At 39.0% G+C, this 17,165-nt stretch overlaps 1 protein-coding gene across 4 annotated transcripts in view; it reads left to right on the plus strand.

Annotated features, from left to right (window-relative positions):
* Positions 1–17,165, plus strand: part of ADAM17 (ADAM metallopeptidase domain 17) — a 42,114-nt gene that overhangs the window by 6,693 nt on the left and 18,256 nt on the right. The window contains exons 2-8 of one of the 4 annotated variants that reach the window (XM_020912038.2): positions 5,688–5,820; positions 7,101–7,231; positions 8,144–8,232; positions 10,499–10,667; positions 11,779–11,912; positions 14,230–14,319; positions 16,182–16,295. In XM_020912038.2, coding sequence (XP_020767697.2) covers positions 5,688–5,820; positions 7,101–7,231; positions 8,144–8,232; positions 10,499–10,667; positions 11,779–11,912; positions 14,230–14,319; positions 16,182–16,295 — 860 coding nt within the window. Of the gene's footprint in view, positions 1–5,687; positions 5,821–7,100; positions 7,232–8,142; positions 8,233–10,498; positions 10,668–11,758; positions 11,913–14,229; positions 14,320–16,176; positions 16,296–17,165 lie in introns of those variants that run through there. The other 3 variants (XM_070451869.1, XM_070451866.1, XM_070451871.1) reach the window with 3 other exon arrangements.

Here is a 17,165-nt window from a genome sequence, read left to right on the forward strand (position 1 = left end):
GGTCCGTGTGACGGATTACCTCCTTGGTGCTGACCAGTCAATTCCAGACTTGTTGCTTAAGATTACTTTTCTGGTGAAGATAGAAACTACAGTTAGGTATTAACCCTGGTTTGGCATCATAGGCTGTGTTTTCTTTTTAACAAATCCCTTCCCCAAACCTGCTCCCAGTTGTGTTTTCTTTTTTGTAATCTCAGTGAATATGGTGCCACTGTCTACCCAGATATCCAAGTGAGAAGCTTGAGGGTCAGCTAGTGATCTCTACTCAGATTGCGCAGCAACTTACTAGCTGATTTCCTAGACTGCAGGTTTGTCCTCCTCTAGCCCGTTCAGGGCTTCGCTGGTGGCTCAGGGAATCTGAATCTCAGGGAATCTAAGAATCTGCCTGCAATGTGGGAGACCTAGGTTTGATCCCTGGGTCAGGAAGATCCCCTGGAGAAGGGAAAGGCTACCCACTCCAGTATTCTGGCCTGGAGAATTCCATGGACTGTACAGTCATGTACAGACTCTTTACAGTGACTGTAAAGAGTCACTGCGGTTGTTGTTGAACCCAGGTTCATGTGCCTGACACACAGTGAGGCCCAACAAATGGAAATGTCTGAGTTTGAAGCTGAAAAAGGTTTATTGATTGGAAGGGCACCAGTGGAGAAGATGGGAGATGTAGGATTGTAGATCCATCTTCCTGGTTATCCACGGTTTTTAAAGGTAACGTTTGGGGTGAGTGTTGCAGGGAGCATGACCTTCTTCCGCTTGGTTGGTGGTGAGGCAACAGGGTGGTGATTCATGAGTCTTAATCTTCAACCTTCTGGTCCCAACCAGTCTGGGGTCTGCGTTCTGGTGGTGAGCTTGTCGTCACCATCCTCCACCTGGGAGGGGGGAGGTGTCCTAGTTCCTGCAGAGCAACTCAGAGGTTTGTGTCATTTTGTTCTGTATGTCCCTGGAGGAGGAACTCGGACTGTCTATTGTTTCTTGACTGCTTTTGCTTTGTTTCTGCAGTCCCTCACTTCTCTAGTAATTGCCTGAATCTGCCGTTTGGAACTCAGCAAATGCTTGGGAGACTAAAGCCTTTTCTACAAACAAGCAACAGGAGACAGAAAGGCTTTTGCACCTGGGAGGGTCCTGCTTGGTTTCAGTCCCAAGTTTTGGATAGAGAGGTTAAGTTTTGGATAGAGAGGTTGATCATAAGCTCAGCAGGAGAACTTTGTTTTAGGGGATTTGGTTTCACAGTCAGAATGAAATTTCCAGTTGATACCTGTTGCCCTTGTCCGAAGTCCTGCATCCTTAATCCACTTCCCTGACCAGACCCCTGCCTGCCTTCTGCAGCCTCCCACCTGTTCATATTCTCCCTGCCATTCCGCCCTCCGGCCTGCCTGACCTGCTTTCAGTTCTCTGTGTGTGCGACGTTCTGTATTTCTGTGGACCTCAGCGTAGATATGCCCTCTACTGAGAACCCGGTCCTTTTCTTCTCTTGGCTGCCTCCTCATCCTTTTGGCTTTAACTTCAGTGCTGTTCTCTGGGGAAGCATCCTTGGCTTGCCACACAGGTCATGCTGCCTCTGTGTCCTTCTATAACTTCTTGCAGTTGCCTCTCCCTAGACTTGTGAAGTACTTTATCGTGATTTTTTTTTGCAGGGGGTATCATGCTCTTTCTCCCAAAGTCACAGTATTGGAAATATATCTTCTTTCTCTCTATTAATATCCCTAGTGCTTGGAAGGTGGGAGGTTTTCAGCAAATATTTGTTGAGTAAATGAGTAGGTGGGGTCTGGTGGAAGGGGGAAGAATAGGTGCAGGATGTGTTTGTGAGAAAGCGGTGGGGGTGGAAAGGCTTAAAAAGCAGTGAGTAGGAGTCTCTAAGGGGGACTCTGCAGAAGAGGCCCGGTGAGGGAGCTCGCGCGGCAGTGGAGGGCTGGCAGGTGTGGGAGGGGATCCCAAGTGGTGCAGTGCTCTTGAATAGCGCACTGTGTTGTTGAGTGCTTAAGTCGTGGCCGACTCTCTGCGACCCCATGGGCTGTAGCCCGCCAGGCTCCTCTGTCCTTGGAGTTTTCCAAGCAAGAATACTGGAGTGGGTTGTCATTTCCTTCTCCAGGGGAGCCTCCCGATCAAATCCAAGTCCTCCTACATTGGCAGACAGATTCTTTACCACTGAACCATCAGGGAAGCCCAGTATACTATATTACTACACTATAAATTGTATAGTGTACTCTATACAAAGAGTAAAAGCCGTACTCTTTTAAATTGTGTCTTTTTCTAATTTGTGTTTGTAGCAGCTGAAATGAGAAAAGCTTGGTTGTTCAGGGTGATTGCTGGAGCAACTTGCAGGAAGCGAGGAAAGTGTTCTCATGTGGAGAGTGCTGGGCACCCGTTGTGGAGTTTCTAAAAGAGAGAACATGAAGGTACCCTGAGCTGATAAGATAGTTCTTTTAGCATTGTCTGGTAGTGACTGTCATAAACTCTACCGCAGGAAGTTACATGTTTTATATTTAAGTTTTTGGAGATTTTTGGATTTGGGTGGGGGAAATAGAAATTCTTTTGAAAGAGCTATGGAAAATTGGATCACCAATAATTGGTGAAGTGCAGTGAAATACTGAGCATCTGGGAGGTTACTGCTTGCATAAGAGCAGGAGCTCAAGAGTGCAGGACAAGGAAAGGCGTCTGCTGTCTGTCTGTAATGGCTGCAGGCTGTCCAGTTTGAGATCTCTAGTTAAAAAGAGGGTAAATTACAATGGAAACATATTAGTTGAGTACTTTAAAATGCTTTAGCTAACTCCCTTTTAAAAGTGCTTATTATAGAAAAACACCTAAAGATAACCAATGATGTTATTATCTTGCTCTTTTTTTCCTAGCCCTATTTTTGTACATAGTTAAGGTCATGCAATATGAATAGATTTTAAAATCTACCTTTGTTTAATATTATAGTATAAGTATTTTCTCATGTTCTTAAAATCTGTTGTTGACTTTTAAATAGTTGCAGATTTCTTTTCTTTGTCATTAGGAAGTGCTGTCACTTCTCTGTTTGCCAGGTACTTAGCTTGTTTCCAGTTTTTTGTTCTTAAAACTAACGTGAGACTGAACAGTGAACATCTTTGTGCTTGAAGATTTTTCCCTTCACTTTGAACTGTTTCCTTAGTTGCCTAGTTCAGTGGTTCTCAGACTGGAGTGTATGTCAGCATCACCTGGGAGGCACCTTAAACACAGATGACTGGGCCCTCTGCCTAGAATTTCCGATTGTGGAGAACTGAGGAGAAAACAAATTCCCAGGTGATGCTGGCTGTGGGGAGGACACTCTGAGAACAACTAGCTTGTATCATTGACAATAAAACTATAGTATACCAGTCAGTAGGAGTGATTATGATCTTAAGTGAAACTCAGTCCATGTACCAGCCTGTATCAAGGAAGTTGAAGGGCTAAAGGATTGTGTCAGCATCTCAGCATTGAGAATTTGTGAACGTGGGAGTGCTGTTTTGTGCAGGGTTCTGTGCCAGGTGTTATGAGGTAAGGATACTGTGATTTTAAAATGGAGCTCACTTTTGGCTGTCTTACAGTCTGTTTGTGAGATAAGACAAATATAACTCAAAAATGCCAGAAGAGAGGTGTAAACAAAAGGCTGAAGAATTCAGAGGGAGGCAGAATCATGTTTGATTAACAATCAAAAAGGAGGAGGCCAAGAAGTGGCAGGTCCAGGAAGAGCTAGGCTATTTTTAAGCAGTTTCAAAGTTGAAGTCAATAAAGCTTGAGGTTTTCAGCCATACGGGCCCCAGTTCAAATCTTTGTACTGTGCTATGTTAGCTTTGAGATACTTTTTCTCTCCGACTCTGTTTCTTCTTGTGTAAGGTAGGGAATATATCCCAAGGATGTTTGTGGAGATAACGTAAAATGCCTAGTATGGAGTCTTGTAGGAAACAAAACAGTCAAAAATTGTTGAATAAATAACAAGCTTCTTTAGGTTTTTCATTGGTGCCTCTAAGCATTATAATTAGCAAGGTCAAGTCACCAATAACCATCCATTGGCATAAAAGAGATCTGTGCCTTCCAAAACAGCTGGAATAAAATTAAAAGGCAATTTTTGTTAACAGAAAATGGGTGGTACACAGTGAGTGTGAAATTTGCTAACCCTTTAATCTTGAGTTAGAGCCTTGAATGGACTTCGATTAAATCTCCTTTGACTACATAGCAGTGTGCCTCTGCAGGTTTGCTTGAATCGTTTTTCCTTCTTTGACCACTCTGTATGAACTGACCCTCCCCGCTGCCTGTCTCTGCTCTCCTACTCTCATGCCCACAGCACTGGCGTGGGTTTTCTTGAGTGTTGTCTGTCTTTCCCACTGCTGTAGGCAAGGACTTTGCTTGTTGAATGCTGTATCTTAGCCCTTAGGCCAGTGATTGGCACATAGTGAATGAATGGATGAAAGAACCAGTTGAGGGTATTTAGGAGAAGAGGATGGAGAAAAGTATAGGGAAGATTCTTTTAAAAATGGTTTTGTGAGCATTTTTAACTGCAGCAGCAACAGACTTGTATTTTAAGCTCCTGCTGCTCTATTTTGAGGACATTCTAAGTCCACTGGAATGATTTTGAATACCGTTGCTTCTGCAGTGATAGTTGTTGAGAAGAAAGGAAACATCGGCTCAAATATTTTTAGACAGTTTTTACAGAGACTTAAGTCACCAGAAGTGTCTTCCAGAAGTCTTTCTGATGGTGGGAGAGACAGCAGAGTTGCTGTTGATAAAAAGTGACTTCCGTCTACAATGTTTACTCTTGTTCTGTGCCAAATAAGAACTCACATGTGCTTGTCCTGCCTTTGCGGCAGTGCAGCTTTGCTTTTCTTGGGTTCCAAGTCAGTCTGGTGAAAAAGTGTTAGATTTTTTTCTTAGGGATTTGTTTGGTCTTACCACTGCACTTGGTGTCCCGTGGGATGCTGTTCTGCTGCGTCTGTTGAGAGCACAGTGATAGGGATATCACCACTGTTTTGCTCTCTAATTTGGAATATGTTTTTTTCTATAAAAGATGTGCTTTTCCAGTTTTTTTTGCCCAGACCATTGGTACATTTGTTGCCCATTGTTACTTTACATCAAGTGGTAAGGAATTGATGTTGCCCAGGTGGACAGTGGGCAGGTCACGTAGGCAGCCTTGTTCTTAGAAATTCTGAACATATAGCCATAAATGCCTTGAATTTAGAAGTTAGTTCATTGCATACTCTGATATTCTCTGAGGTATTAAAATTATTAGGACATAGACATGGACTTACGTTCACATTTCCCTGAGTGTCCCAGGTCTCTTTCCAGAACCCATTCGTTTGACCTTGGGGCCCAAAGGCTCACACCTCCACTTGCTTCCTGTATTCTTAAGTCTCTTCTGTCTGCACCCCTCCCTTCTTTCTCATGCCATTTGTTTCCTGGAAAAATTGGGTCATTTGTTTTGCAGGAATGGAACATTCTGGGTGTGGCTGGTTACTTCCTAAGGTGGTTATTTAATTTGGCAACCTCTAATCCCTTTTTGTCTTAAAAACTGTAAGTTCGATCTTAAGTAGCTTCAGGGGTGTGTGAGTGTGTGTGTGTGTGTGTGTGTTTGATAAGAATACTTTGATACTGCTGGGACATTACATCAGGAAGAGTTTGTTGTTTGACTCTCGTTTTAATGATATTACAATTGATTAGTAGGTTTCAGTGTTAATATAACCTTTTTACCTTTATTTCAGAAAAGCTTGATTCTTTGCTCTCGGACTACGATATCCTCTCCTTATCCAATATCCAGCAGCACTCTGTGAGAAAAAGGGAGCTGCAGGTCTCAACACACTTAGAAACACTACTGACTTTTTCAGCCTTGAAAAGGTAATTTGAAGTATTCATAAAATAATGTTGGGGCATTGGGGTACTTGGTTTGGTAAAAGCAGAAAAATTGGAGTGATTAAGTAAATCTTAGAAAGTTACAGTGTAAAGATTTGTGATTAGTCTAATTATAGTCTGTTGTGCTTCTTGTAATAATGTATTGCTTATTCTAAAATTCATACTAATGACTATTTTTTAAAAAGTAAATGTGTGTTTCAAAAGTGTTAATGATGGTTGTTTATTGTTGCTTAATGACGGTTTATTTTTTGGAATTCTGACAAGAATTTTAATTAATTGAATGGTTGTAATACTTTCGTGCTGCTTTAGAATTGTCAGCCTTATACTGAGTATTATACTGAGTACTGTCTTCATATATGAAATGAAGACACCGAGCTTTAGAGATAAAGAATTTATTTAGGCCTCCACAGCCTAGTGGTGAGCTGGGTCTATAATTCAGTGCTCTTTCCTCATTGAATTGCTCTTATGTTATAGCATACATGGATAGATGTGTGGTCTGTTTGGTCATTAATTTTAATATCTCATGTTTCGCAGATGTAAATTTGTTAGATAATTACTGGCCTCTTTATAAAGTCTTTTTAGAGAGTTTTATTCATATCAAAAAACAAACATTAGGGGAATATAACTGGGCTGACTTTTTCTTTATACATGGGATAGGCCTTCTTCAAGTATTTTAAAGTAATATATGTACCTAGCTTTAAAAAAAAACTACAGAGGAACTTCCCTGATAGTTGAGTGGTTAAGACTCCAGGCTTCCACTCCAGGGGGTGAGGGTTCAATCCCTAGTTGGGGAACCAAGATCTCTTAGGCCTTGGGGTCCCCCTCCCCAAAAAAGCAGACAGCAAGTATAAGAGGTTTTCACTTCTAATTCTGTTGCGAACTTTCCAGACCCAGCAAGTTTCCTTATAAACTTCCAAAAGATTTTAATGAGTATTTTTTGCATATAGATCTATATTTGTGTAGGTGATATAGATAGCATAGATTTACTTCATTTTTTTAACAGCTGCATAAATATTCCTGTTTTTAGTACCCTGCAGATGGATATTGTTTAATCAAAGTGATTCCCCCCCTCCCCCAATAACAAACAGTGCTCCAGGGAATATCTTTATGAATATACTTTGTCTAGGTATCTTTTTAGGATACATTCCTGAAAGGTGAATTACTGTATTGGGTCAGGGGTGTACATGTTATAAATGCTTATTGATGTTGACATGTTTCCTCCTAAAGGTTTATGTACTTCAAGTTGAGATGCATTCTTTCTTTAGGCATTTTAAATTATACCTGACATCAAGTACTGAACGCTTTTCCAAAAATTTCAAAGTCGTGGTGGTAGATGGGAAAGATGAAAGGGAGTACCCCGTCAAATGGCAGGACTTCTTTAGTGGACACGTGGTTGGTGAGTAGGTGCTCATTTGTTTGCCCTCGTGTATGGACAGAGGAGCCTGGCAGGCTACAGTCCGCGGAGTCACAAGGAATCGGACATGACTGAGTGACTAACGCTACTGGGCCACAAGGAGTCAGACATGACTGAGTGACCAACACTGCTACCACTACTGGGAGGTTGGGTGTCCAGATTAAACTAGAGTTGTATTTTCTTTTTTGAGGGGAGGAGAATGGGGTGGCCAAGAAGTTCTATTGTTTGTCTCTTTTATTTGAGCTTTGTAAGTCTGGAAGCAGAAGCATGCAAACAGGAGGAAATGGGTATTATCCAGCATGTCATTACTGATTGGGTATTTTGATCGTACAGTGGAGTTCCTCTTAAGTCATAGGAATTTAACCTCCTTTTGTCTCCAGGGAAGGACTGTAGACTTCCCTTATGAGATTGTAAACAAGGGACATGGGATCATAGATCAATTGTTTTACCTCCTATCATGTATTTATTTAATAAAATATATTAAACAAGCAATTGCAGTTTACTTCTGGACATTTTTCTGCAATAAGAAAAAAAAAATGGCCCTAAAATACTCAAAAAGTAGTTTTAGACCTGTATATTCTAGATCATGCTTTCTGCCTCCCCTTTCTTACCCCAAAATAGGTAAAACTATTCCAGAAGAAAATTTGTACTTTCTTTTGTTCTGTAACACACTCTAGATGACCTGAGAGAAAGAGGCCGATTTCACATGACTAGAGTTGAGATTCCTCTTGCGGGAGTGAGAATACCCACCCACTTTATGCGCTGTGTTCCTTAGATCTCCACAGTGCCTGGATGCATTCCACGCTGTAGAAGGGTGTGGTTGATTTTTATCGACAGTAGTGCATAGTTTTTTTGCTTTAAATGTTTTTAATAATGGCTGTTTTTTTTTTTAAGGTGAGCCTGACTCTAGGGTTCTAGCACACATAGGAGATGATGATATTACAATAAGAATCAACACAGATGGGGCAGAATATAATATAGAGGTAAGTCTGCATGTCAGTTTTTTTTCAAGGAGCATATGTCTCTTATTTTTAGAAAGCCATTTCACAGTTGTTTTAGGAAGAAAAAGGTGTTTAATTATACTTATTTTCTCCTTGTATTTAAATTTTATTTTTTTAAGACCAGAAAAATAGATGAAAGACTTTAAAAAAACATATCTAAGATACTGTCATAGGACACACTCTGTATTTTTAAGTACAACAATTGAGAGAAAGGCATATGTGGGATGGATAATAGAATAGGAAACTTTCTTCCACTCCTCTTGTCTTTATTCTTTCTCTTAATAATCCCCGAAAGGTAAAGCTTCTCAAAGATGAAAAGGAAATCTCTTTCCTAGATGCTGTGGAAGTATGTGGTCAATAAAAGGTGACAGTTCATAGTCTGAGAAGTTAAAAGATGAAGCTATAGGCTCTGACCACTCTTTCACTGAAACCCTTGTAATCGAAAAAAAGAAAAGAAACCCTAGTAGTCAAAACCAAGTCCAGAGGAGCCACGTTTGTATGAGACACATCACTGCATGTCAGATACCGGTTCAGAAAACAAACCGTTTGCTCCCAATTTGTGGGTTGAAGTGTTTTCTGCGTCTCTGGAAAAAGAGAATACTCTGGAACTTGGACACATGTTCTCGGAGGTTGCCACAGAGGGAAACAGCTGGAGAATCCCACGGGGGAATTTTATGGGCCAGGCTTAGAAGTGGCCTGTGTCACTTCTGCCCACGTTCCGGAATTCTTGTCTCTGATCTGCCTACAGAAGAGGCTGGAAAAGCTAACCTCCTGTGCTCAATAAGCTAAACAGTGGGGGGAGTGCGCAGCATTGTTTCTGTCACAGTGCACATGTTTGCTTATTTCCTTAAGATCATCTTTTCTTAGCCCAAAAATGTGTGCATTTAGGATCCAAGTTGGTGATGGTGGTTAGTCACTTAGTTGTGTCTGACTCTTGTGACCCCATGGACTGTAGCCTGCCAGGCTCCTCTTTCCATGAGATTTCTCAGGCAGGAATGCTGGAGTGGGTTGCCGTTTCCTTCTTCAGGGGATCTTCTGACCCAGGGCTTGAACCCATGTCTCCTGCATCACAGGTGGTCTCCTGAATTGCAGGAGGATTTTTTATCACTGAGCCACCAGGGAAGCCCTAAGATCCAAGTTAAATTTTCTCAGATTCCTCACTTTTCCAAATAATTCCCTTTGGGACAGTTAGGAATTCTGTTTTCATTCATTCCTCTCTGTTTCACCAAATACAAAAATGATCATAATTAACATTTTCCTGTGAAATGGTCACTTTAAACTCATCAGGTTTGTTGAAGGATTTAACATGAGATTAGTCATTTTTAAATTGGTCAAGTTGTTTATTACTTACTTAGAAGTCCACTATCTGCTTCCCACCCCCAACTCTGCCAGCTCTAGGAAATCACTAATCTGTTCTCTGTCTGTTTATATTTGTCTTTTTGTTTCTTTAAGATTTGCTTGGTCAGCTCATATAAATGGAATCACACAACATGTGATCTTTTGGTGTCTGGCTACTTTCATTTAGAATGTTTTCAGTGTTCATTCATGTTATAGCATGTGTCAAGTACACCATTTCTTTTTATTGCCAAATAATATTCCATTATTTGGATATACCACATTTTGTTTATTGATTCATCAGTTGGACATTTGCATTGTGTCTACTGTTCGGCTATTATGACTAATCCTGCTATGAACATTTTTGAACAAGTTTTTATGTGAGCATATATTTTCATTGCTCTTGGGTATGTAATATACTAGGAATGGAATTGTTGGCTCATATGATAACTCCTTTTTTAACTTTTTATGAAGCTGCTTCACTGTTTTCCATGGTGACCACAGTTTACATCCTCAGCATTTTCATTTACTGCATTTTATATTTCATATTCCATTCTCACCAGCAGTAGATGAGGGTTTCTCCACCTGCTTGCCAATACTTGTTATATGTCGTTTTGATTACAGCTGTCCTAGGGGATATGGTGTCCTTCAGGTTTTGATTTTCATTTCCATGATGGATATGGAGATATATAGATGCACAGATACACAGACACAGCATCTTTTTTTGTATGAGCTATCTAATTCAGATGAGACCAGTGTCCTTACAGAGAAGAATTTGGTCTTGACTAGTCAGTTTACTTAACCTGGAAATGAATGTTACTGATATCTAACAATAGGCAAAGGATGTTATAAGAGTTTAATACTTAGGAATTTTTATATTTTCCATCTCAGTTATATTTGTTTTCTATTTTAGCCACTTTGGAGACTAATTAATGATACTAAAGACAAAAGAATGTTAGTTTATAAATCTGAAGATATCAAGAATGTTTCACGTTTGCAGTCTCCAAAAGTGTGTGGTTATATAAAGGCGGATAATGAAGAGTTGCTTCCAAAAGGGCTGTTAGACAGCAAGCCGCCTGATGGTAAGACAAAAAACATACATTTCAAATAAAAAGCAAGCATAACAGCTGTCTTCAATAGGGATGGTTGTTAGTTGATTTAAAAAGAAAAAAAAAAACATGATTATCAAGTAACTGTAGTATTAATTTTGGCTTGAAAATAGTTGTTCAGGAGAGATCAGGTATGTTCAGGCTGATATGGCTATAGACAGGAAACAGGATTGTTCGAAAATTTCTTAAGTTACATTTTTTTTGCCTGTAATTGAAAACACTAGAAAAAAGATTGGGAAAGGGCAAACTGAATAATCTGAGGAAAAACATTTTCATTAGCAGGTATTTAGAAATGACAGAATAGTACAGTAAAAAAACAATCTTCAGATACGTTTATAAGAAATCAGTTGGTAGCAAGATTTTATTTTGTTTAAAAGAAGATTAGCAGCCCTGGGATAGATGAATTTAGAGTGCTTTAAAGATCGTCTACCCATTTATTGTTTTATTTAAAGATCAAGTTTTATTTTTAAATTTTTTCTGGCCATGCCAAGTGGCATGAGGGATCCTAATTCTCTGCCTGGGGATCAAACCTGCACCTCCTACATTGGAAGCTCGGAGTCTTAACCACTGCACTGCCAGGGAAGTCCCCTCACTAATTTTTTAATGTTGGATTATCTGGATATTTTTACTTTTACTTTAGTTAATTTGTAGACCTCTAGAAGAAAATGACACTTCCATAGTTGAGCAATAGATAGGTGGTTATTTTATTCTGTGAAGTACTTTTACACTTTTCCTTGTTTTTGAATTCTACAATTTTTTTAAACTTTTTTATTATTACTTTTTTTTGGTGGCTCCACAAGGCATTCGGGATCACAAGGCAGGGATCCATCCCGTGTCCCTTGCATTGGCAGTGCAGACTCTTAACCACTGGAATGCCAGGGAAGTCCCTTGAATTCTACAATTTGAAAATCTCATTCTTACTTTTCACTTTTCTTTCTCCAAATTTTTCTTGTTCAGATATTGTTAAGGATACTGAGCTCAAATAATATTTGTTTCAAAAATATGCTAGATTTAAAACTTTGCTATAAAAAAACTCCTTGTTTTGGTGAATTTTGATTTAATAGTGCATCCAAATTCATATTAGAGCTTGTTCATCGGGTGAAGAGACGAGCTGACCCTAATCCCTTGAAGAACACGTGTAAATTATTGGTGGTGGCAGATCATCGCTTTTACAAATACATGGGCAGAGGGGAAGAGAGTACAACTACCAACTACTTGGTGAGTATTTGACATTGGAGGATATAATCAGCAGAAACGTTCCTGTAGGTGGGCAAGTGCCATTTAAGAGAAGACTGCTGTAATTTGAAATGTAATGAAATGAGATCTATTTCAGGTGCTTTGTGATTTCCTAGAATATTTGAGGTCTGTCACCTAAGGTTCTTACATTATTTAAACAATAATGTAGTTTGATTATTATTAGTTGTTAGATGCTATTTTCAAATTTTTTAAAACCTATTTTACCTTTCAACTAGGATTTTCCGCACATCAGAAGTTTTATGCGTGTTATGTTTAGGGAAAGTTCATAACATAGACCTTCTCTCTTTATAGAACTGAACTCTGTGAAAACATCACTGTTGTAATGACAGTGGTCCTGTTGCTGGGACATATGGATGTATACTCCAGAGTAGGGGAAAAAAGTATTTGTATGAACTTATGTGTATTATTTTTGCTTATATGTATATATCAGAGGAATTGGTCACTTGGTTTGTATCATGTAAAATATCTAATCATTAGACCGTAACTGGGTGAAATAAATGGAACTTCAGTGTCATAACTGTAGGGCGAAGACTTGAAGGCAAGATTACAGAACCACTGATGCTGGGTTTTTAAGCATTTACTATTGTAATTTTAAAAGTCAAGGGAATCATATTTCATTGACATTTTTTGTCAGTCTGACCTCGTTCCTCGTGGTCACTTGGCAGTGAGTGAAATGACATTGAGGGAGTAAAAGAGAATGTGGCTATTCATTCTGTAGTGCTGCAGAGTCCAGCGCAGCAACGCTGTCTTTCTCCTCGCCTTGCTGGTCCCATACTGTGCGTTTTTTGTGCCCTTCTGTCCCTTGCCCTCCATGTCAAGTAATTTTATTACGAGGGTAGTAGGAGTAGTGTGTGAAGTCACTGTAGTTCTTGTTCCTAAGTAAGAAACTCTTTTTAAAAATTAGTTTGTTTATTGGCTGTGCTGGCTTTTCTCTAGTTGCAGTGAGCGGGGGTTACTCTCCTGTCGGATGCTCGGGCTTCACGTTGCTGTGGCTTCTCTTGTTGGGGAGCATAGATTCAACAGTTGGGTGCTCAGGTGTAGGGCTTAGTTGCTCCATAGCATGTGCAATCTTCCTGGATCAGAGATTGAACCTGTGTCTCCTGCATTGGCAGGCAGATTCTTTACCACCAAGCTACCAGGGAAGCCCAGGTAGTCTTTCTTGAGAGGCTTCTTTTCTTAGTGTGGGTTTTGTATTAGGGGCTCTTAATTTACTTCTTTGTTCATTACACCAGGAATATGAATAAAATGTAAGGTCTTGTCTTAGAAATTGCATTTCTTTTTTTTTTTTTTTGGCTGCTCTAGGTCTTTGTTTCTGAGTGTGGACTTCATCTAGTTACGACTTGCAGGCTCTAGAGCATGTGGGCTTCAATAATTGTGGCACACAAGCTTAGTTACTGTGTGGCATATGGGATCTTCCAAGACCAGGGACTGAACCTATGTCCCTTGCATTGTCAGGCAGATTCCTAACCACTGGACCATGTGGAATTCCCAGAAATTGCATTTCTTGGTCTTAGAGTTACCGTAAGCAAAGAACAATTTCTTAGACCTGTAACATACTTTGCAGTTGCCAGAACAAACCTCGTTTACCCAGTTTGAACCGTGAAATCTTCTCTTAAGGAAAAGATAGGAAATGAGTATCTTGTTCCTACTGTAGTTTGAATCATACATACTTGGCTATAATACTGTCCCTCCTCCCTCAGTAATTTCTGTACTCTACCACTCCCCCCACCCCCGTGAGAGGACAGGAGAGAGGAGACAAGGTGAGACCTCATTCCTGTTTCTACCTTGTCCTTGGGTGCTGAACTTTGCCTAGGAAGGGTCTGGGATAATGGTGGTGGTATGTGTCACTGCTCCTTACTACTTTCTGAAGGTTTTTTTTTTTTTGAAGTGTGTGGCATGAGTGAACAGAGTACTTCTTTGGGCTATTTTAGGTAAATTGACTGTTAACTTTGATTTCCATAGTTGAGTGGCGGTTTTTAAAAAACCCATTATTTGATATTTCCATTCTCTATGCAGTTGATTACCTGAAATTGGGGGTTAATTGTACAACTGCTTTATTCTGGTAGCATTTTAAGTTTGAGGCTAGGAATAATTTCTTTGATAGAACTGTCGATGTTAAGAGTAACATCCTAATGTCAGTTTTTTTATTTGGTGAAACTTTTACAGTGGTATTTAAATTGATTTTTTTAAAAAAAATCTCTGAAGAACTTATATTAGATTGCAAAGAATGGTGAAATATACATAATGTCTTTCTCTTACTCTCTCTTTATACACACAGATAGAGCTAATTGACAGAGTTGATGACATCTATAGAAACACTTCATGGGACAATGCAGGTTTTAAAGGTTATGGAATACAGATAGAACAGGTATTTATCAATGGATGGGTGTTATAATGTTCAACTAAGTTGTGTGGTATAAATACTTGTCACTTGTATTAACAGCCCAAAAACTTACCTTCTACTTTAATCATGAAGTAATATTCTGATATGACAGTGATTTATCTGATAAACTTAAGTGTTTTGATACTATTTATAGATTATGAAATATTCTGTTCTTAGGCTTGTTTTAGGCAGGAAACCTTCTTATGCTACTAAGATCTTTCTTTTTTTCTGAATTCATGGCCTTTTTATCTTCTGTGTTGCTTTACTTTTGCTTATGCTTAATTAATGTCTTTAGTTAGAATTCTAACACATTGTTGAAACCTTAGAAAATTCACTCAAAAATTCTGTGTGTACATTTTCAAGGCATTTTTACATATAGAACCATTAGATCTCTTTTCCTAAGAATCTTCTGAGTTCCTATCTGTTAATGATGTCCAGCATTGATGTATTAATGTCATCCCAATTATATCACATAGTAAAAATTATTCCAAATTGATAAGACTTGTTAGTAACAAATATTCTGAAATTGTCTATTACTTTGGACAGCCATTTTGACATGTAAATTAAGGAAATTATCTCTTTTTTCAGGTTGTTTGTACTAAAGTAGCCATATTACAGGTTCTGTAGTGTAGAATTTAGAGAATAAAAAGAAGAAAGCTTTTGAAATCATGTATCATACTTCTAATAAATGTTCCACTTTTATAGTACTTGTATAAAACTAAGAATTATTTTTCCCTTTTCCGTTTTCTTTTACTCTTTTGCATTTCCTTTTTAAAGTTTTTATTTGAATAGGTAATATATACACATGGTACAAAAGCCAGTGAAAAGTAAGTCTCCTCAGCTACCCGTTGTCAAACCAGTTCCTTTCCCCAGAGACATCCATGTTGCTAGTTTCATCCATATCTCCCCAGAGATATTTTATGCATGTATAGCATGTGTTTGTCTGTGTGTGGTATGTTGTACTCTTGCACCTTGCTTTTTCATTTCATGAATATGTTGATGATTACCCCATTATGGTACAATAAAGGTGTCTCACTTGTTTAAAATAGCTGCAGTATATTTGAATTCTAGCAGACCAGTGAATAAAGCTGCTTTTTGCTTTAGGAATTTGGAACCAGTTTGAAAAAAGCTAGATGTGGTAGGAGATTAAAATACCAGCTTCTTTAATGATGGTAGGTGGGTTGGAGAATGTGGCTTAAATGTGCACTCAGAGTGGGCTCCCACCTAGTTCATCCCAGAATGGATCTTGATCACCCAACACCAGAGCTTCAAAGCCCACCCCAGTGAGTTTACCACATGGTGGGGGAGCAGACTGCAGTATCCCCTTCTGTAGGCAGGCAGATCTGAAAGAGATGCCAGAAATAGTGAGCTGAGCATGACTTTCTTCCTTTTTGCATTAGCCTTTGGAGAGAAACCATCATCCTTTTTTTTTTAAAGTAGGATTAATATGAATTTGTGCTATATGTATAAGGAATTGTTTTTTTTTTTTACTCATATGTCTGTGGTGTGCAGAGCTGTACATCTTATTCTCATCTCTGAATCACTGGAATAAATGATTTTAGGCTCATGGAACCTAGATTTTTATTTTTTCCAACTAAAGAAGAAATAAAAATGAGTACACTTATAAATCATTCTTTGACATATTTTTCATACCATTTTGGTTCTAAGTTTGTTTTTAATCATTGGATATTAGAACTGAAGAATTTTATGGAATTTTGACTGTAAAACTTTTTTTTTTTTAAAGAATGGTCAATGGTCTTTTTTGACTTAGTTGAAACAATGCAGTATTATTTTAGTCTTGCGAACTTTTCTGAAGTGTTCTAAGTATTTTATCTCTTTAAGTATAGATTCGCATTCTCAAGTCTCCACAAGTGGTGAAACCTGGTGAAAGGCACTTCAATATGGCAAAAAGTTACCCAAATGAAGAAAAAGATGCTTGGGATGTGAAGATGTTACTAGAAGTAGGTCATGGAACCCTGAGTGTGATACTGTTTAACACTATTCTATGATTTCTAAAAATGTGGGTCATGTCTATTAATGAGGGGGTGTCTTAGAGGTGGTGAGCACCAGGGTCAGCACCCCCTAGCTGATCCAGGATGACCTCTTCCCCTGTTGCTGGGCAGACAGCAAGGTGGACAGAACTGAAAGTGAAAATTGCTAGAAAACAATGCCTCTTAATGGTAAAATCTCTGCGAATCCAACGAAGTAATGGGGCTTTAGGAAATAAATGGATACCCACCTTTGTCAGGGTCCTTGCCCCAGCAGGATCCAGGGGTACCCTCAGGATGAACGGCGTAGGCGAGTGAGAGAGAGAAACAGAGAGAGACCAGATCGGGATGTGCAGCAGAGTCTGGCAATGTTTTATTTTTCACTGTAGCCTTCATACCCTAAGTTGGTACATTTCTAAGGGGGAGATAAGCATACAGACTTAGTTTAACATTACATCAGCTTGTCCTTCACGAAACCAGTTGTTCTCTGTATATTTTTTTGTTTATGAGAGTCTTTTCCCATAGATTTTTTGTACATTATCTTCTGGCCTTGAGCTTAGCAGAAAACAGAAAAGTGGCAGTCTCATGATACAGCAGGTTGCAACATAATAGAAATACAATCCTGTTAACACAAAAGTCAGTCTTTTTGCAGAAGTTCTCAGCTAAATTTATCTAAAAAGTTTAACACACAAAGACTCTGCGGCACCCGTGAGGCAGCCTCTGTTTTAGCACTCTTGGTTAAAATGAACAATTATCTTATTGTTTTTACACTAGGGCTAAACTCTTATTTTTCTAGATCTCCAACTATATTAACAGTAGTTTCCACTGCACAACCTCAGCACA

This window comes from Odocoileus virginianus, chromosome 2 (assembly GCF_023699985.2).
Source record: "Odocoileus virginianus isolate 20LAN1187 ecotype Illinois chromosome 2, Ovbor_1.2, whole genome shotgun sequence".
In the NCBI taxonomy this organism is placed as follows: domain Eukaryota; kingdom Metazoa; phylum Chordata; class Mammalia; order Artiodactyla; family Cervidae; genus Odocoileus; species Odocoileus virginianus.